This window comes from Stegastes partitus, unplaced genomic scaffold (assembly GCF_000690725.1).
Source record: "Stegastes partitus isolate 25-593 unplaced genomic scaffold, Stegastes_partitus-1.0.2 Scaffold406, whole genome shotgun sequence".
Taxonomy (NCBI): domain Eukaryota; kingdom Metazoa; phylum Chordata; class Actinopteri; family Pomacentridae; genus Stegastes; species Stegastes partitus.
The window spans coordinates 287468-309204 of NW_007578137.1; the positions used below are offsets into that span (position 1 = coordinate 287468).

General features: G+C 39.8%; 1 protein-coding gene across 1 annotated transcript in view; it reads left to right on the forward strand.

The window, feature by feature from the left end:
• The window catches only part of zbbx (zinc finger, B-box domain containing), a 46062-nt gene extending 36113 nt beyond the window's left edge, over positions 1 to 9949 (forward strand). Inside the window, exons 9-14 of the mRNA XM_008285526.1 lie at positions 280 to 439; positions 3424 to 3521; positions 7076 to 7197; positions 7388 to 7446; positions 8435 to 8630; positions 9887 to 9949. Coding sequence (XP_008283748.1) covers positions 280 to 439; positions 3424 to 3521; positions 7076 to 7197; positions 7388 to 7446; positions 8435 to 8630; positions 9887 to 9949 — 698 coding nt within the window. The remainder of the gene's footprint in view (positions 1 to 279; positions 440 to 3423; positions 3522 to 7075; positions 7198 to 7387; positions 7447 to 8434; positions 8631 to 9886) is intronic.
• Positions 9950 to 21737: the final 11788 nt, after the last annotated feature.

The window sequence follows — 21737 nt, forward strand, 5'->3', positions numbered from 1 at the left end:
ATCTTTCCTTTTCTCTCATGCGCTCACTATGTTCCTTTTGTATTGTGTACATCTTTTTCTTATTCCCAGGGGGCTCTCTCCTGTCTGTTTGTGTTTTGGCACTTTTGGCATGGTGACAAGGTGTTTTCTCACTTCTTGAGGAGAGGTGTATTGAGAAGCTCGCGGATTATGTTTTCCTGCTTCCTTTTCTACCTTTGTCTTTCTTTCCTTTAGGCTATGTTTTCCTCCTCTTATCTTAACTTTATTTCGTGCGATCTCCCCCTGTCCATATTCCTCCAGTATCAGTGTCAGCTATGGCGACCCAGGCTGACCTCCCTCCAGACAGAGAAGCTGAAGGACAAAGAAAAGAAGGGAGAGAAGAGAGGCTACCTGTCAAGGTGGAGTTCAAAGAAAACAGCCTTACCCACTTGGACAGATTACGCCTCAAGAAGCACCGCAGGTACAGACTCCAGTGCACATGCACCACACATGCAGCACATATTGTTAACCGTGGAGAAGCTCCTGTCATGGGGTTTGGGCAATAGGCTCCATGACGCCTCATTAGGCCTGACAACTTATATTTTTTTGTTTAGAATAATTTTTCAAACTGAAGAAAACAGAGATAGCTCACAATTGTGTTTTCTGCCTTTACAGCAATATATATATATATATATATATTCATCGTTTCTTTTCTAAGTACAACACAAGGCGTGGTGCTCACACTGTCTTGCACCTATTCTTATAAAAGCAACAACAACAAACTAAAACTAACATAAAACCACTAAGATGGAATTGAATACTCAGACATATAATAAGACAGTAGTAATGCTAAAATACATTACATTTTTTTTCAGGATTGTTAGTTTCTTTTGTTTTATTTCTTACTTTCTTTTTTAGATGGTACATCACTGACTTTTTTTTTTTCCCCCCAATCATGTCTTGATGTAACCATGTACACCAGGTGTTTGTACGATACAGTACACACATACCAACATTTTATCAGTCACATACAGAGGTCGCCAAGTTACGATTTGTTGAGGTCACAACATGTACAACTGGGAACATGAATATAACCACTTGTGCACAAAGGGTCCATTTCAAGGTCTCCTCACATCACACGCTGCTTCCATAAATGGGGACACAACTATACAATTCCCCATGTGTGCACACACACAGGTTTCATATTACACACCTTCTGTTACTACTGTACATGCCTCTCCTTCCTCTTTTTGGTCTCTGTAGTCAGCCTACATAAGTCACCAGTGTACAAAGCAGTTTCTTAGCACTTATTGTGCAGTACACTGCCTGCGGGCTTGGCTTCAGCAGGTCCCATTATTACAGCCTTTATTTAAGCGGCTCCTTTTGGGCTGAGTAGTCCACTGGAGAGCAGGTCAGGGGAGAGGAGAGCAGAGTGCAGTTTTAGGCCCTTCTGACTGCCTGAGCAGGAATGCTCTAAGTCCCCAGCTGTAGCTGCCTTTAACTGTGGAATAGACCAGAGAGCCAATCTAGAGTGCAATAAGCCTGCAGCGGTGATGGTGGCAGAGCTTAATGGAGAGACAGGGAGACTGGCTGGCTGGCAGAAAGAAAGAAGGAGAGGTTGAATTTTAACAAGCTTCAATAATAATGGGGGAAAAGAGTGAAAGGAAGGGGGGAGTTTGCAGGAGGAAGGAGCTTTAAAGAATTTGCTAAAAGTGTTCAGCTATATTAGAGTCGTAAACTCTATCACCTCAGTAGATTTGTGCGTGGCCTGCAGGTTACATAAAGCAAGCTTGTGACCAGGGGGGCATCAGTTTGATTTCCTGAGCTTGCTGGGCAGTGTGGGTGGGGTAAGGGAATGCTCGCTCTTCCATCAACTGCCGCGGTTAAGGTATCTGTGATCAAGGCACTGAACCCTGAAATAAAAGCCTGCACAGGCATAGGCCTGAGATCTGAAGTGGCCTTTACCTGCATCTGGAAGACCTATTTTGACTGTACCAGATTTCTTGTGCCAAATTTAAGACCAAAGTCTGGCTTGATGTAATATTGCATTTTTATTTTCCGATGAAAAGGGAAATGGCTTTTATGACTCTTAGGAACCACTACGAAGCCACCATATTTTGTCTACACACAATAGGAAATGTTGGTGAAAGAACAAAAAAAAAAATCCCAATTCTTGAACATTATGTACAGTCACATCATGAACAGTTAGGGCAGAGCCATTAGGTTTTTAGATTGGAAAGAGAAATGTCTGTTACTTGTGTATATTCTGAAGAAGTGTTTGCCTCTGAATGAAGGGTTCCCAAACTATTCAAGTGATTTCTAGAAATCATCTTGCATCTCATTAGAGCCAAAGTTTAGAGTACAAACACAGAATCTGAATAGTTGGTCAAAATACCACAGCTGATAGGTGTGATGACTTTTCTAAAACTCTTCTAACACATATATCAAATTTGATGAAAGTAAATTCTGTAAATAGGGCAAATATGGCAGCCAAAATGGTTCTATTGAAAGGCTCATCCTTCTTACTTTTTTGCTTCATTGCAGAGAACAAAAAACAACAGTGGAGATGTTTAAATGATGCTTAAACCTAAACTGACACATTGTTTTTGATTAGTAAGCGAAATTAGAATGGACACGCTGTGAAAGCCTGTCTTGTAGATCACTTAGCAGTACATCATCTCCTGTTCACACAATGATACAGGTCCATAATTTGTCTCTAAATGTCATCTAAGTAGTTGCATTGTATCTTAATTTTCTCTTTTAGAAAGACTAAATAATTTGCCACAAGGGAAACTCTCCTCTGGTTTTTATTTACAGGGTATAAAGTAATTGTTTAGGAATTTAAAATCCTCCTCAAGGACATTGCACCATTTCTTTTGCTTCTGTGGATGCTTAAACTAGACACTGTCATTTGAAGGTTTCTTTATCTTCTGTTTTATCTTGTATCTTTTTCATAATATAAATAATAAAGTCTTATATATAACATATATTATGTATTAAGAAGGATTCAAGCATGTATCTCAAAGGAGAGGTAAAAATACAAGACCAAAGGAAACCAGAAGAGTGACATGTATCTTTTTTACTGCTCTCTGGCGAAAGCCTAAATGCAAACAGCCTCAGGCGAGAGAGGCTCCTGCATGCAAAGTACTGTATGTGTGGAGAAAAACCGGTACATGTATGGAGGACTGAAAAAAGGCATGCAGTTGACAAGATTAAATATGCCCATCTGAGTAGCCATAGAAAATACAAACATTGACAGGTTTGAGGATTTTGACTACGTAGGAAGAAAGAGTATAAACCACTAGCAGCTCCCACTGCTGCTTACAAAATCTCCATTTCCTGCCTTTCACTGGACAAATTTGACAAGGTACAGCATGTGTGCTGTTTATATGGGGCTGCTATATTGCTTTTTTGTTCAGGGTCCAGCTTTATTTACTAATCTTAATGTGACTTTTGTGTTTCCAGAACACCAACTGAAACTTATCCTCTAGTGACCTTTGGCACAGATTTAAAATCACAACCTACTACAAACACTGAGGAGGAGACTGCAAACAACCTAACCGGTAATACACATGCATGGACTCAACCACATACACGTGCACATCTGTTTGTCCATGAAGACCTTTTGACATTAAAATAGGGCATTGACATACAACCATGAGAACTGTTTCCTTTTGCGGTACACCCCACCTTTCTGATTCACACACCACAAATGAGCTCCCAAACCAAACAAAAACATAGCTCAGGACAAAGTTGTTTGACAGATGACCTGCATGTTCACACATACACACACACACATGCACATCACACACACACACACACACACACACATATATACAAACACACGATAACAAAATCTCTCCCTCTCGACGGGTCAGACGTATCAGTGCCTGCCCATCCATCTGTGGCAGTGTGACGGGTAATCACTGCCTGTGATTGTGTGGGCAGAGGGCTGTTAGAGGTGGCTCAAGCCTGACAGGGTAAGGAATGGGGCAGGGAGAGGGAGGTGGGGTTCGGCCTGTAGTCTGGAGCTCACGGCCTGGAGCTCATCAGTCAGTGGAGTATCCTGACTTTGTGCCCCCAAGCCAAGGCTGAAAGGAGATGGGTACACCAGGATTATCTCTCCCCTTCCAAACCTCTGGACCCTGGGGCTGTCAACTGCCTCTCATCACATCAATCAAGATGCACGCTGATTGTGACCTCGTTAGGATCTCCAAGTCCTTGCTTGCCCCCCTTTCCTCATAGCTGTCTATCTCAAATAGATGTTTTTTTTCAAATATTTGAGGTTAAATTAGGTCCCTGTGCTCACCACAGTAATGTTTTATATGAAGCAGCCACAAAATTTTCAAAATAATATGGAGTTCTGACTAATATCTCTTGAAACTGTCCTTGTGATTTAAAAGATGAAGGTGCATATTATAAATGAATATTGCAGCAGCTCTCCATTGTGCCTTCACACATTCTGATTGATTCTTCTCTCAAACTTATTGCTACCAATATGACCCAGAACATGATGATTTTTTTTTTTATTTAGTTGTTGTTAGGAACAAAAAAAATAGCCATTAACTAACTTTTATGACTAACCATTGTAATGTTTAGAAAGCTATGAGGAGACTTTACAGTTTTCAGTGAGATCTTGGTTTTTTGACCTTGAAGTCTGAGTCATTTACTTGGGAGAATTTTTTTATCACTTCAAAATAGTTATGCTGTGATGTTAATTGCAAAATACTCTACTCTTAAGAGCATTGCATTCTATTTAACATACAAGATTGTTTAGATCTAAACTAAATGGTAAGTGGTCTGCACTGAAACAGCACCTTTTGACCTTATCAAGGTTCTAACATTGTGTTTCTCATTCACCAATGGATACAGAGCTGCTATGCAAGGTGAAGCACTAACCGTATGATTTGTAGATAGCCTGCTCTACCACCTGGGCCCTGGCTGCCCCTAAACTCTAATTTGTTTTTAACAGGCTGGTGTTTACCTTAAGTCAAACAGACAAATAATAACACATAACCCTTGAGATCCAGATAGAGCTTGGCAACTTGCACATTTACTTCCACCTCTTATGTGCTTTGAGCAAGTTAGGAAGTCATTGTTCCCTCATATTTCTGTAGCTTGCACAAACCAGTCATAGTATATTGGTTATTATACTCTAACTTATAAACGTACCAGTCCATCTCCATTAAAAACGCATATATTCACATCATAACTTTCATTTCTCTGCTCACGATTTAATAATTGATTGTTTGAGTCATATGCAGATGTGAGGAAGACAGCAGTGTCTTTGGGAAATGTCGAGCTGTTCAACAGTGGATAAACTATTCCCTCCACCTGCTTCAAACTTTTCTAATGCATGTCAATTACAACAGGTTGCAGAGTTTCTCCTCCTCTCCTGTCTTTGAATATGAAAGGGTGGGGAATGTGTGTGTCCATGAATAATAAAAGCTGTTTTCCGGCATCATGTGGGGAGCACCCCCGTGTTTTAAATTCTCATTTTCCTGAGCTGTCAGACCCATGTGGCGACATGATAGAAAGATTGTTAGTATAAGAGCGAGAAAGAGGGAGAGAGCGAGAAGGAGGTGGCACGTACAGGTAACTTAGAGTGATAAAACAGCCGTGGGAAGATGGACTGAAAAAAATACAAATTAACAGAAAGAAAATGAAAGATTTCTTACAGTTTTTATAATATATGCAGTAGATTACAATATGTGTTCATGTGCCTATTAAAGTCAGAAGATGAATGCTATGGTACACCGTTGCATAAATAACCGTATAAACTGAAATAACTTCCTTGATATTTACACATATTCCCAGATCACGAAGACATATAGGAACTGTAGATTACCACATGTGCCTGCTGTACTTCGAGTCGTGTCCTCAGCAGTGAGACCATCATTCAGCCGCTGCTGTGTCAGCAACATCTTTCAGCTTAAACAAGATAATAAATTAATACAGACCCAAGAGTGCTGCTCTCTATGACCCCGACTTTGTATCCCTGGAGGAAGGGAGTAGAAGAGAAGAGAATTTCTCTGTTGGTATCAAACGTTCAGCCATGTCCATCAGCATCTTTCACAGGCACAAGATAATAAATGGTACTAGAAACAAACAACATTCAGCACTGGGTAAAAGCTTTTGGCCTCACAAATCAGTGGGCAATGCTTTTAAAATATGAATATTTTTATTTGTCAATCTACTATAGTACACTGAAAAAAGTGTCAAATGAAATCAAATTAGGTTTTCTCCTCATTACACTTGTGCACAATTTTTTTTGAAGTACTTGCATGTGGGTTGTTTCACGCATCTTGCAGAACTTGCCACTGTTGTTTGGTGCATTTAGGCTTCTGTTCATGTAGTCCTCGATTGATGTTCTTGTTGCTGAAGATCTTTCTGAGAGTAGCTGTATGTTTGGGGTCATCAACATGCCATAGAATGCATTTAGGACCAATCAGATACCACTTTGATTGTACTATCTGATGGATAGTATATTATACACAATCCTGTAATAATGACCCATCTTCAAAGTTTTTTGTCAAAAGTGACAATGCATTGCCTCACTATACACTGCGGTACCCTGAACTTGCTAAAAACTTAATCGACAATACTGAAACTCTATTTAATATTTGATTTGATGCAATTCCCCTGTTTATCTTACATCAAACTTATATCCATCATTCAAGTTTACACATTGTCACCTTCAGCGCTGCCAAAGCGCAGCAAAAGTTCAGTAGACAAGTTGTGCGAATGCCAAAAGTTAAGAGTTGACCTGGGAGTTAAGCAGAGGGCTGAGGGGTTGTTGGCATGGCCTGTGATTGATACATTAGCCTGCATATTAAATGATAAATGCTCCTGTCAGTGCAAACGTTGAATATTAAATGTCTTCCACAATTTTCTTAAATCCTCTGTAATATTACTATTAAAGAACAAATGAACCTATTATTGAACCAGTTATACTTCAGAAAAATATTTATTTCTGAAACTTTGTTTTCCTTAAAGTAGTTTTATAGAAATCAATAATGACAGGAGCATCAAAAACAAAACAAAAAAAAATCTGTGACATTACTACACATAGTGTAGCTCTCTGTTCCTCTCACACTGTCTTTGTGTGTGTTTGTAGCTGAGGAAGAAGATTTTCGTCGCTACTATGCAACACTGTTCACTGCTCCTGTCAGCAGGGGCAGGACTGAGCCACAGATTACTACACCTGAATCGTGCCTTGTCATACAAGTCCTGGATGAGGTGAGAATGACTCAAGTGTTTCATTTAAGAGCATTTTACCAACTTGAAAACACACTGACAGGGCAAATGGGGGAGTATCAACTTAGCACCTGCACGCAGGGCTTTATGACACCACAACGTTTTTTCTTTACATTTTTATCTCTGTCCCATTCATAGTTGAGATAACACTGATCTCTTTTGTTTCCCGCAGACATGCAGGGACATGAAGGAAATCTGCGCTGCGGAACAGAAGACGGACAACAACAGAGGGTAAGCCTCAATTAAAAAATATCTATCATAACCCGGAATGGACCGCATTCATATTTTTTGCACAGGTCTAACTGAATTTCACCTGTCTTCCATACAGAAGATGGAACATGGCATTTCACCAACAGACAGGGGAATTCTACAGAAAATTGTTGATTTACTAAACAGGATTGACTATCTCCATGCTTTCACGAGAATGTACCACAGCAACAATCAATGCCTCTGAAAAATAGGTGTGGGTTCAAGGCCTGCTTATCCAACACCTAAAGAATATTAAGAATATCTCAAAAGGCCCTTCAGTGCTTGTGCATGTGACGCAATGGCATATCAATACTGTATAGTATGGATTGATGTTGGTTCAAGAGAAATAAGAAAAATACCTCACTTAATTTTTGCTTGTATCAAAAACTGATATTAGTACTTAGTGATAATGATAATTATTGATAGTGTATATTCAGTGATCAAACTCAACACCATAATTTTACTGTTGAAATGTACTCCAAGGGAAATTTGGAGTTAATATAAAATCCAGTAATATACATTTGTGTCATAGTTCAGTAGATGACTCAGTTTATGGGATAGAAGGGTAATTTTTGAACATTTCTGCGCAGCTGGTAAACAATTATGTGAACAGCAGGTCTCCCCTTGATTGAATTAAGTGTTTGTTCCTTTGAGAACAAAGAAGTTAATTATTGTCATATCCCTTCACCTCATTGCTGAGTACATCTTAAGAAACCAGAAACAGCATTGTTGCAGAAGCTGGTACCAGGGGTGAAGGATAAACAACTCAACATTATTCAAAATTCAGACAGTAAATATTAATGAATCCTATTAATAAAGTTAAAGTAGTTAAATCTTTCACAAAGTTGCTAAGGCCTTTAATTATAACAGGGTCAAGTGCCAGGAAAGTTATGTTTAGCTATTAGCAGGTGGGCATAGGCTCACTCTCTGGTAAATGGTCTGCACTAATACAGCTCTATTTTCCACACAGGGTCCCCTCTGTTCGGCAGATTTCTGGGAAACGAAATACGGTGGAGTCCCAAACAGCCCTCTACAAAAGTGGGTCCTCCAGAGTCAGCCACTCTTCTCCTGGTCTGACAGAACCATCCAGACAGTCTAAACCACAACCCAAAACAGCTCAGAAGCTCCATTCATCCAAACCTCAGACTTCACAAGCAGAACGCATAGTTAAATGTAAGCTCTGTGTATTTTATAGGCATAAGCTAAAGTGGAATTTTTGCTGTTGAGATTTCTGTATACAAAGCAGACATAAAGTAGGATTGGTGCTCTTCAGCCCAGTTTTGCAGGGGTTTGCAGAGTAAAGGTGGACTATTTACACATAGAACTGTTTCTAGCATGTGCAGAAATACAAACATACCCCAAAATTAACACTAAACAGTGTATGTTAGTATGCAGTCTGACTAGTCTTTTGTAAATTCATGTGCCTTTTGCATGGAAGCACAGCTGTCGGGACTCTGCAATGGCTCACGAGGACAAATGGCTGACAGTCATGTGTTTGTTAAGTAGACTGACAGTGTGGTATGACATTGCAGGTTTAGTAAAATTTAAAATGATGCAACTAGAGCATGTTTTAAAGCATATAAAAGTAGATGCCTGAAAGAAGCATGTGTTGGCAAAGTCAAAATAAAATCCAGTATAGCAGATACTGAAAAACATAATTAAAAAATCATGCTTGTGGTAAATTCGTAAGCTGTAAAAGTTATGGAGTAATCCACAGGGTTCTAATAATCCTGCATGGAAAACCTTCAACTTTTTTGAGCCATGTTTATGAAACATTATGCTATCAAATACTTAATTTACTTTATAATGTTTTATTTATTTTTTTACTTTATTTGTTTCTTTGTATCTTTTGCTCAGCAGTGCCCTCTAAAAGTAAGCCATCAGCATGCCCCACTAGTGAGACTTCAAGAACTTCAGAGGCATCAATCAAGACACCAACCTCAAAGTCACCAAGGTCCATTTTGTCTCCCACTATTCATAAATCAAAAGCTAAGTGTGGAACGCCACAACTTTTGTCCTCATTACCAGATTCCCAGTCCCAAATCCCCTTATTTTCAGCTGATGTTTTCGCTTTGGCTAGTAACAGTTCACCAGTCCCAGAGGAGGATCGCTCTCTTTCTCCATCCATATCTTTTCCCCTACGGTCTACTTTCACAGTCTCACCATCAAGCTCTACTGATTCAACTTTGCTGCCCAAAGTTTACCATTCAGCTCCATTACAAGAAGACTTAGACTCATCTCTCTTGGCAGAACAACCCCAATCTTCCCAGTTATTCGCAGAACCAATCTCATCTCCAAAGCTTTGTGAATCACCAAGAAGCAATCTGATGGCCCCACGGCAATCTCAACATTCCTCCTGTGACCCAGACGCTGTTCTATTAGGTGATCAACTCAAGCTGCCTTTGTCACATGGGTCCTCCAGTCCACACCCATCACCAAAATCCCTAGAACCAAGTCCATCACAGATAACCCTTACACCATATGAGATACCTGCAGAAACCCTATCAAGGTTATCTCTACTTAATGAGCCTCCTGCTGATGTGTTTTCTGGATATAGATCAACTCCAACATATGGAAACACTGCAGTTTTCATGTGCTCTACCCCAATATTTGGTAACTACGACTCAACTGTGTCACATCAGGATACACATTGCAGCCCATCGTCACATCTCGTAAATGTCACACAGAATCCTTCTGCAGCTGTGAAAATAAGGGAGGAAGAGGAACTATTAATGGGTAAGTGTCACGTAATAATGACCTCTCTTTGAGTGTGTGTGTGTGTGTGTGTGTGTGTGTGTGTGTGTGTGCATGTCAATGTTTGTGTGCATTGAAGGTGTTGAGATAGCGGCAAGGACATCAGTTCAATTCAGTTCAGTTCAGTTCAGTTCAGTTCAGTTTAATTCAGTTATGTTTATATAGTACAGATTCACAACACGCTATTTCAAGGCACTTCACATGATAAGTTGAAGACCTTACAAAATTTTACAGAGAAAGTAAAAAATAAACAAATTAAATATAAAAAAAACCTCCCCTTTACCAGCCGCTTGGGGTTAGGGTAAAGAGGACAGAACAGGATAGAACATAGAAAACAAATGCATAAAACAACAATAAACACACTGTGTTTCCTTGTTTTGCTAATGAAATACTGGCTACTGGTTACTAATTTTACTATTTGTATGGAGTGGTCTGGATGTAGGCTATTTTCATATCTACCAAAAATTCTTAGACGTCTTAGTAAAGGCATCGGCCAACATGACTGTTAACTGCTCCTTCCTGACTGTACACAAACAAACAAACAAAACATGGTATCCTGTTTTTGTAGGTTCATGCTAGTCTTTAGGTTTTTGCATTTCATCTTTTTTTCCGCCATGTTCTTGTAATTATGGCTTTTTTCTTCATAGGAATTTATTAACTGTTTGTTGCGTGACTTCTCTGTAATGGTGGTGTTGGTTGGACTTTACCTGCTGATTTGTGTACAGTATTTGATTGAGAGCACTGACTTTAACTATGAACATCAGATGCCCAGCCTCCTCCATGTCACCCAGAATATACAACAAAGCTCTTTGCTATTTACATAAATAGCATCACAGACAGACAAGATGAATGATTCAATTTGCTCCTCATAATCGTAATTCAAAAAGAAGTGCCAATTTACACCTCATACAATTATCAGCTTGATCGTGTGATTTGGAAAGAACATTTCGACCTCTGCTCCTATGGCATAGATCTTGAAATTGCCCAAGTAGGCTTCTGGTATCATTTCACCCACTAGCAAGGTGGAGAAGGAATGTGAAAAGAGCATGCATGACAATTAGTTTCCAAACAGTCAGGTTAATAAGGGTTAGAAACCATTTGAAGCCAGTAATGATTATAGAGTTAGATAAATCTGTTAGTAATTAGCTAAATCTTGCAGGTAAAAATCTGGTTGACGGCAAAGACAAATACATAGTGCTAAACAACAGTGCTTTCCACTGCACTACAACAATTTGTATACACAGAATATTTCCATTATACAGTCTATTCCTCATAAATCGATTTGATGCGTTTTGCATTTCAAGCCAATGCTACTTGCTGAGATTTCCAGGGGCCATACAATAATTTCTGAGGACTGAGATTCGGGTTACAAAAATAAGATGAAGCGAAAGAAACATATTCATGTTTATGGATGGGGAAGCACAAGTCTCTGCAGTAAAGTGATTCCTGAAAGAACACTTTGTCATGCCACAGTTTGAACACAATTCTCAGTGGTCAGGCAGTTTATATGAATAAACTGTTTGTGGATCTCAGCAGTAATGGCTTCCTTTTATTCCTCTGGGCTGTCAGAGCCAATTTAGATCCAGCCATAAAAAGTGTTCTTTTTCTTTTTATTAATATCGATTAAGGCTTGGTTTTAAGTAAACACCTGACATAAAACTACAACAGACAGGCAGGTAATTACACTTTAAAGAATGGCCCTGACTTCTCTTAGCGCACACAGACACATGTTTTCTAGGATTCACTGATGAAAATACACTCATCTTACTCATGCGTGCCGATGTGCGCACACACACACACACACACACACACACACACACACACACACACACACACACACACACACACACACACACACACATACACATACAGTAGCAAGAAAAATTAAGTGTTTGGTTTTGTTCACATTTACATATAAATGTGTCTGGAAATCTGGTCAGACGTCATGAAAGCTCCAATTATGAACAAGCAACATTTCAACTAATAACACACACAAATGATTGTATTGTTGTCCATATTGTATACATAATTCAAGCATTCACAATGTATCACAATGTAGTTTAATAAATCCAAGGGTGCGTATGTTTTTCCACCACAACTGTGAATGTTCAGTGGATGTGGGAACTGTGGTGCCATGAGCACCGTCTATTTGTCTGCCTTCTGTTACAAATCTTATTTTACCCTTTGGAGTCCAAGTGGCACCATAAGTTCCTAACAATACCTCTGAGAGCAATTTTAAGCGCAGAACCACTGAGAACATCTAAGCTCAGGTGAGTGGTGGAGTTGACCTTGTTGTTATGGATGACATGTTTCATAAAATAACTTAAGCACATATCCACAGTGGTTGGTTGACAAATGACTGGTGTGTGTTGTTGACTATGTAGAACAAATCACATAAATGAGGAATGAGCCACAAATTTGATTAAATTAGACAGACAGATAAAATATTGACTTGTTAAGTGTATTGTGTCTGTCATCAAACACCATCATGGGAGATTATTTTCCAGCTGATAAAACTAATCATTACAATTTGATGTGATAATTCTACATATCACATCCATTTTACATGATAATCTCGCAATGACCATGAAATCCCCCTATTTATGTATTTATTACAGTTGAGATTATTTGATCCACTTGAGTAATAACCTTTTGTGAATGTCGCCCCAGATCACAATTTATGACCAGTTCATTTCTTGTTCTTGTGTTCTTGCCCCTGTACACAAAGCATTTATTCACATATAAGACTGTGGATGCACATGACACAAGCCTTTTTGTGTCTTTTTTTTTTTTTTCTTTTTTCTTTTTTGTTAACTGTGTTTTTATGGGTCTGTCTGTGTGCCCATACATGTGAAGATAAAGAATGTGTGTGTGTGTGTGTGTGTGTGTGTGTGTGTGTGTGTGTGGGTTAAGGTAATTGCAATTTCTTCTTCAGAAACCTTGGGAAATGTATTATAAATTGTTTTAGAATGAACATTGTGCTTTAAATAGAGAACCTTGTTTCTTGTGAACTGTGGTGACAGTTTAAAAAGGCCCATTCTCTCACAACTTTTTCTAATCTTGCTTTTACTTTATCTCAGTTCCACTTCTTGACTTCACACCTCTGCCTCTCTTCCTCCATTCATTCATCATCTCTGAGCTTTGCTTCATCCTTTGCATCCTTCACTTCCACCACTTCCACCACTTCCTACAGCTCTTGGACCAATGTGACACACGATGCCTGCTTTATCAGCTTATTAGAGCTTCACCGTGTCAAGGACACTGTGAATCACATGTTACATTTTTCCTTGGATGTTGGAGATGAAAAGGTTGCTTCAGTGGTTCAAAGCACGATAAACAAGGACAGTCTGTCTGTTTTTCCTATTCACCTTGAAAGACCAACATTGCTTGAACCTGGTGTTGAGAGTAACACATTACATAGTCTGTCATGACTTTAATCACATTACATTTGTCCCTAACGCTTTACGATTCCAAAAGGCAGTAATCACATTACAGTTATTAATCATTTACAGTTACTGCTTTTACTTTGAGGCAGTATAGCCTACTGCCAGTGCCACCTCGATTCTTTTGTACATGCAGTTGAGACTTGTTCTCGCCAAGACATGTGACAGTGAAGTGCTCTTTGGGCTGATTTTCACCAACCTTGCTGTTTGCTCAGTGGTAACACTTGTTTGAAGTGCATAAATGAAAGATATTTTGCATGTACTCCTTTGTGCTGATATGTGGGCATATGCAAGGTTTCCTGTGATATTCCTAACCGGCAATAATATGGCAATGAATATCAGGTGATGTTGTGGTCCTGTAACAAATCACTTTATATGGAGAGCAAATAAGAAAAGTAATGCATTACTTTAAAAAAAAAGTACTGGTTAATACATTGCTTTTTTTTTTAGTTACAACTCCAACACTCCTTGAACCACATAATTTCAACAGCATTATTTTACATTAAAGTCCAGTATTTGTAAAAGCAATCTTTGTTCATCTTGAATCATTACTCAAACCAAACCTTTCATTCTTTTAACATGTATCTCCATATTTTTCTTGAAGACAGTGGAGATGAAATGTCCAGCGATAGCTTGGCTCTGGATCCACGAGAAGAAGACTATTCAGACGAGGAAGCACAGATGCAAGGACGTTTAACAAGGGAGAGATCCGCAGAGGAGCAAGAGAATCCTGCCGTATCTAATCGACAAGATTCCTTTGTTCCTGTGGAGGCAGAAAGCAAAAAAGATTCACAGCCTGATGAGCCAGAACAGCTGTCTGAACCATCCTTGGTAACACATTTCCACATTCCCAAGTGCTTTTGGTTCTTGAAAAGGGGGAATATTGGGCTGGAGAGCTGTAATAGCTCTGGGAAGCACAATCACTTTATCACTAATCTATATAGTAAATATTATGCATTTGCAGTCCTGCACTGTGAAGCATGTTTTTTAGGTAGCTGGCAAACTCACAGTCAGGCATCAGTACAAAATAGATTCAACCACAGTAACTAACATGAACCTACTAAATTTAGTCCATAATTTAGTGCATTTGCAACCACTGGTCCTATGTGGCAGTGTCTGGTAACACACACTAACTTTTTAATAAGACATTTTCAACCACACTATCGAAATCAGCATAGCCCTTATCTTTGATGCAGAGATGTAAATCACTAACACAACACAAGGGACGCCTTGTATAAGCTCCTTCTTTTAATGTAACCCTGTCACTCAAAAATGACGTCCCTATACAATTAAGCTGTGTTCTCATTTATGTTCTGAAAGAAACAGACTTTCTCCCTAAAGGTAAGATATAGCAAGGAGATGCACCAAGTGTGATAGACAAAGTCTATGTTAGAGGAGGAGGTAGGCACACATTTGCAACAGGACTTTTAGAGTCAGAATCAGAAATACTTTATTGATCCCAGAGGGGAAATTGCTTAACCCAGGAGACTGGGATTTGCATTTGCAGTGTGTGACCATTTGATGTAAGTTTTGTTTTCACTCGCTGTTTACTTTTGTTTTCATTCACTCACATGGTTAAGGGAAAACATCATACTCTTGGTTAAAATAGGGCCCTTTCACAGCATGTTTGAAGCTTCTCCACCTTTTTCTGGGTTACAAGGTCCTGTCCCATCTAATATATAGTTGGTTGGCAGCAGCAAAGCACAGAAGATTTGTTGACTATAAAGGTATTTGTGATAAATTACAAAGAATGTGGTTTAGTTGTAAAGGAATGCAATTTTTAGGAGACAGAGCCATTTCATCATAGTTGTACAGTGTGATATTATTATTACTTTAGTGAGAAATGTTTCGCTGCTAACAAATGAATGAAATGATTTACAAATACGTTGTTCTTGTTATATGCCCATAAAGTGAAGTTTGTCTTAGAAATATCTCAAGGCTGGGTAATAAAAGGAATGAATTGCCAAGTTTTAGAAGTTCATTACAGTGGACATAATCACTGCATAGAATGAGACGACTTCAGTGACATACAGTTAGAGTTTCTTATTGTAGCTGACCTGATCTATTAGATAACATTTGTATCACACTAATTACTTTACATTATTCATCTATAGCTCAGAGATATCTAAAGCTGCTGTGTTAAAGGTGCAAACCGTTGAGGGAAGAAAAGAGAAACAGAGTGGATTAAAAAGGCACTGCTTGAATGGTCCCAAATGACTTATCAGCCATTTAATGGTATGAATCCTTTATACTGTGACAGAGGGATGAAAAAATTAGGGGGTGGCTAGTGCTTTATTAAAAAGCTGGAACAAAATGAGGTTCATGATTGTAAAGATGGTGGTTATCTGTGGCCTCTGGACCTGAATCAAACTGCTCCTAAAATGATTAGATAGTATTTTTTCCAGCTCTCTCTCTCTGGACCTGATCTCTTCTGCTCTCTTGTCCTCTATGTATATCCTTTCTTTCTCTTTTCCTCTTCTTCTCTCTTTTCTTTTTCTTCCTCTTTTCTGTGATCCATATTTTTGTCTCATGTTCTGCCTCCTTTTCTTTTGCCCTTCCTCCTTTTACCTTGCGTTTCAGCTGGCTAGTGAACTGTTGAATTCCTCTTGTTATGAGGCGATATTGGTCTACGCAGATAGATCTGAAATTTTTTGCTGCTGCACAGTATCATTGTGTTTGGTCTCTTGCTGTTTCATTGTTATGCCTCTCTCCTTTCTCTTACCCTGCCTTCCTCTTGTCATTCTCTATCCTTGCTCCTTCCTTGCTCTAAGCAGCACTATTCCCATATGCCTTTCTTCCTATATTCTGCCAGCCCATCTGCAATGTCTTGCAAGGCTAGCATGCTAATGCATCAGATCTAATCTTAACTAAACACAGCTTCCTCACTTTACCCCTGTCTCACAGGAGGACACTTGCACGGGAAAAACAGCTAACCCACCACACCATTGTGAGATGCTCTCACGAGCTCGAGGGGTTAATTAAAAATCAATTCATCAAGTGGAAACAAAGGAAACAGGGAGAGAGGGAATGATCTCCTGTAAAAGACATTGGCTTATTAATGTGCATTTGCACAGTCTAAATAGAAACACAAGAATTTAACACATTTACCTGGCTTGGGAAATATTATATTGATATTGAATTTCAGTTTGTTCTTTGAACTGATTGTGTTTATACTGAAATTAAATTAAGCTTTAAGACCAATCTATTAATTCCTTATCCCCTTCACACTTTTACTTCCTTTTGATTTTTTCCTTCCTTCCCATCTTCCTTTGTGTATCATCCCTTTGTGTCATCCTAGCATGATCTGTTTTCTCTCTTCCTTATTTTTTTAGAATTCTTCTTTAAACTGCATATAACCCTTCCTCCTTCTATCCCTCCTTCTCCTGTGTTCCCTCCATCTGTCTCTATGTCCCCTTAGGTGATTCACAACCAGAGTGCTGGGTCTCGATCACAGCAGTTGTGTGATCTGGATGGATTTTCGCCCCAAGGTTTGGACATGCACACTGGTCACTCCGACACACCAGAAGATGCACACTGTGACCCAATTCACACATGCCAGTCTTCACTGCATGACTCAGACCCAACAGGTAGGTTAAAGAGGGAAAGTCTTTTTTTCTGTGTAATGGGTGTGTGCTTGAATTTTTATGCTTCAGTCTCAGTGAGAGCTTCTTCAGTTTGGATCATGTTTTCCTACCATCAGAAAGTGTCATTGCTGTTTTTGTGCTTCAAGAGATTAGATTGCGAAGATTACCTCTGTGTCCAGCTCTTGCCTGGAGATACTTTCCAATTTGCAAGCGCTATTCATATCACAAAGGCCTCATAATAGGATTTAGAACAAATATGTAAAAATGTAGAGCTTACAAGAGACATGAAAATGAGTTTTAAACCCAAAGGAGTCCTGGCTGTTTGGTGAAACACCAGAGATGGGGGACAACACTGATAATTTACTACTGGTGGGTCCAAAGGGAGCTTTCCTGAAATACCTTTTTTATTTTGTGTGCGTATGTGTGTATGTATTTGTCTGCGCATGCTTCCAATCCTATCTTTTTCTTTTTACTTCTATCTAGTTCCTCAACTTTCTTAAACACAGGCAGTCAGAGACCTACACAGACCCCACACCTACCCCCTGCAAAACTGCAAATGTCCACATTTCATCACAAATACCCACTCACAGACAACCCAGCCTTTCCATCTTATTTCTTTCTCAGCTGAAAGTATAAATAATAACTGCTGTGTCCTTCCCATGGCACACAAAGTGTCTTTAGAGTTGGGACTTTCATAAGAAACACTGTATTTTTTTTCAGTGTGTTGTCATATTATTCCAAAAAACACTTCTGAAAACCTATTGTCTCATAAATCATAAAAAATTGTGGGGAAAATATGGTTTACAGTATACAGTAAACGTAGTGCAGTGCATCTTTGTGGGGAGGTTATTGTAATTGATGTTGATTTTATTTCAGTTTACTTTATATATATATACATATATATATCACTATCCTTTGCCTGCAAGAGAAAGCAAAGACTTTAAGTTTAAAGGCTTTCTTCCACTCCTTTCTTTCATTTCACCTTCAACTACACCGCTGTAACAGGATGGTTTTAAAAATACCAGACAGTAACTGTGTCTGGTAGACCATGCTGTAACCACTGAGGAAAGTGCTCCCAAGGTATATGATCAATTTTATCTTCGTGACCACAGCACTGGCATTCAATTTTTTTAAATACAAATAATTTGTAAAACGGATAACTCTGTGAGCTGCTCATACTGTCCAACAAGGCTGGTAGAAGTCTAGCCTCTAAATTGCATGAGAGTTAAAGTAATAATACTTGGATTGAATCAAATGCTGTAATTTATCCAACCACATGGTGCTCATTACACCTTGTACTCTTGTTTGAGGCTGTTGAATTACATGCAATTCAAACAGCTCTTACTGTTTTGATTTAGCAAGGATTTCTAATTCATACTTTGCTTGGTTAAATAAATTGCCTCAGCCCAAAATGACCCCATCAACCTTTTCCTTCATCAAGTGTTAAATCCCAGCTTTTTGCTGTTTCATTGTCATGCCTGCATTAAATGAATGAGGTTGACAGTGAGAGACTCCCACAAGGGCACCACTACCCTCCTCGCTCCATGCAGCCAGCCACTCGTCAAATCCCGCACTGTCTCTGCCACCATCGTTAAAGCTCCAAAGTTAATGAGAGAGAAAGGTCAGAGAGGAGGAATATCACCTTGACAACACTTTACACTCATTTATGTCCCTCCATCCCTCCATCTGTCTCCTCTATTTTCTCTTTTTTTTCCCAGGCAGGGCTGAGATCCAACAGGTTTTATATGTCTCCTGCTCTACCTTTTCACCCCTCTCTACTCCTTGTCACCTCATCAGTCAGGAAATGAGGTTGTTAGTGTGCAGTTTCTGTCGCACGTGCATCCAGTCCAACAAAAAAAAAAAAGAACGAGAGACAGACAGATAGGCAGGGCAATGACCTCAGTGACACTTACATAAAGTAAGAGCAAAAGAAGAGATACAGGTAGACACTGATGGTAGGATGTGCTGGAAAGCTGACAAATTGATGAAGAAAAAGGCAGACAGACATGTAAATGGATAACTACTCTGAAAGTTAAAAGGCAAAATATATATATATATATATATATGTGTGGGTTTTTTTTTGGTTACGACCTGGCTCAAGACGACCGCAACAAAAGGAGAGACACACCAAGTTTCAAAAATGAAAGCTTGTCTTTATTCCCTTAAATTATATCAAATTAAAAACCAAACCAATATGGGGTTGTGAGAATACATGGAGTCAATGGTGTGTGTGCATGATGTATGCATGAATTATGTCTGTGCATGTGTTGTAAATGCAAACGTCCTAAACAAAGAAAACGAACCCATGACCAGACCGATGCAATACCTGCGGAGGGAAGCAGAGTAGAGAGAGATTAGACTGCAGTCAGCCCTTAAGTAACCCAGGAACACACTGGGTGTCACAGGTGCTCCTGATTACCTCAAACAGCCACTCACAGAACCAATAGCCGAACTAGGACTACCCACAAGATACAAGATGACCTCAGGGGTCATCACTATATATATATATATTATGAGGGTCTTCGCACCCAAAAGGAACTGCTCGGTTTTTTATTATTCTTTGCCATAAAGACACACGTTTTTGAGGCCCTAAACGTACTCGCACACGCACCAAACTTGGCACACACATCAGACCCGGCGAAAAATGTTATAATTTGGAAGAAAAATACACACCTCACTGCAGACATTGCTCCATAGCGCCACCTTGAAAATTTCAACAGAGTCCTGTCGGAAGCACGTTTCCCCTAGAGCTACGCAATTTCATAGGCATATAGAGCTGGTCGGCATGAACAAAAAAGTCCTCTTGGACCAAGCCAAGCTCTAAAATGCAACACGGCTCAACCGCGCCCCGTACAATATTTCAACACAGTCCCGAAATTCGCCACACATGTGTAACAACTCGTGACACACAAAAAAGTCCGTTAGCATGTTTCTGTAAACCCAACAGGAAATCCGCCATGTTGGAACAACGGCGAGCATTTTTGGCCGTTTTCAAAATCTATCTCCTCCTAGGGGGTACGTCGTACACACCTCAAATTTGGTCAGCACAAACTACAAGGTGTGGTGATTAAAAGCTATTAAAATGCTCTGCAGATGAAGCCCAGTTTGGAAATGGCGGCCCGTGCAATTTTGATCAATGGCCATTTTGTCCATTTTCGGGGTGTTTCTGGCATTTATCAGAGTCCTGTCGAAAGGCCGTTTCACCTACAGCTACTAGATTCGGTGGGCATGTGTAGCAGGTCAGGACGCACAAAAAAGTCAATCAGCGCCAAGGCCTAAACCCAACAGGAAGTCCGCCATTTTGAAAAAACACGCTGACAATTTTGGCAGATTTGGCTGACTTTTGGAGATATTTGGCCATTTTCAAAATCTGTCTCCTCCTACAGGGAAGGTCGTACACACCTGAAATTTGGCCAGTACAAACTACACGAGGTGATGATTAAAAGTTATTAAAACGGTCTGCAAAAGTCTGATGGCGAGGAAGTGGCAACCCCCGGAATCTGGCCACAAAGCCATAAAATGCCATAATACGAGACATGCTGTGTAACTGGCCTGTGTGTGCTCCGATCGGCCTGACATTTTACACGCGTGCTCTGAGTCTCAGCCACAGTACGTTACCAGCATGCCACGCCATGCACGCCGCCTCGGCTCGCCATTAGACAGGAAGTGAAGTGTAAATCGCCGATACATGCTCCAATTGCTCTCAAACTTCACATGTTGCATCACACTCTAACCCTCATCACAGCCATATGACAACTCTCACTCACAACGCCACCTGGGGGCATGGCCAAAATGCCTTAAAATGCCAGAATCCGGATCTGCTGTGTAACTGGCCTGTGTGTGCTCCGATCTTCCTGAAACTTTACGCACGTGCTCCAAGTCTCAGCCAGAGCGTGTTTCCGCCACGGCCTACACGCACGCCGCCCCGGCTCGCCACTAAACAGGAAGTGGCTCATAACAAGGCCGCACAGGCTCCGATCTGGTTGAAACTCTACTTGCTGGATCAGAGTCCCGCCTGGAGCACGTTTGTGCCACACCCTGACGTGCGCGAAGGCCGACAAGCGTAGGGCGAGGACCCGTCAAATGCCGCTTGCGGCTTTAATTTAAATTTTTTTTAAACAGATTACACTGGCAGTCTTGCAGAATTCTAGTGGCTTCAGTGGCTCCTTGAATGTAGTTTTGCTTTTCAAAACAACTTCAACCTTTTCCATTTTCCTTACCATTTAAAAGCTGGCAAGGTGACTTCCTTCCCCTTTTCCTCTGTATATATTCAGTTGATTTAGACTAGTTAGTAGATTCTCCATCCAGTCAATAGTATTAATTAATTGTCTGACCACTGAAGAGAAAAAAAGAAAACAGCAGTAATTGCAAAGCAGCTGTCAGGACTGGCCGAACATGCTTGTTAAGCAATATTGGTTTAGCACTGATGCTGCTGCTGAATAGGAAAATAGATTATTACATCAAATGTAATTACTAAATTCACTTGAATCCA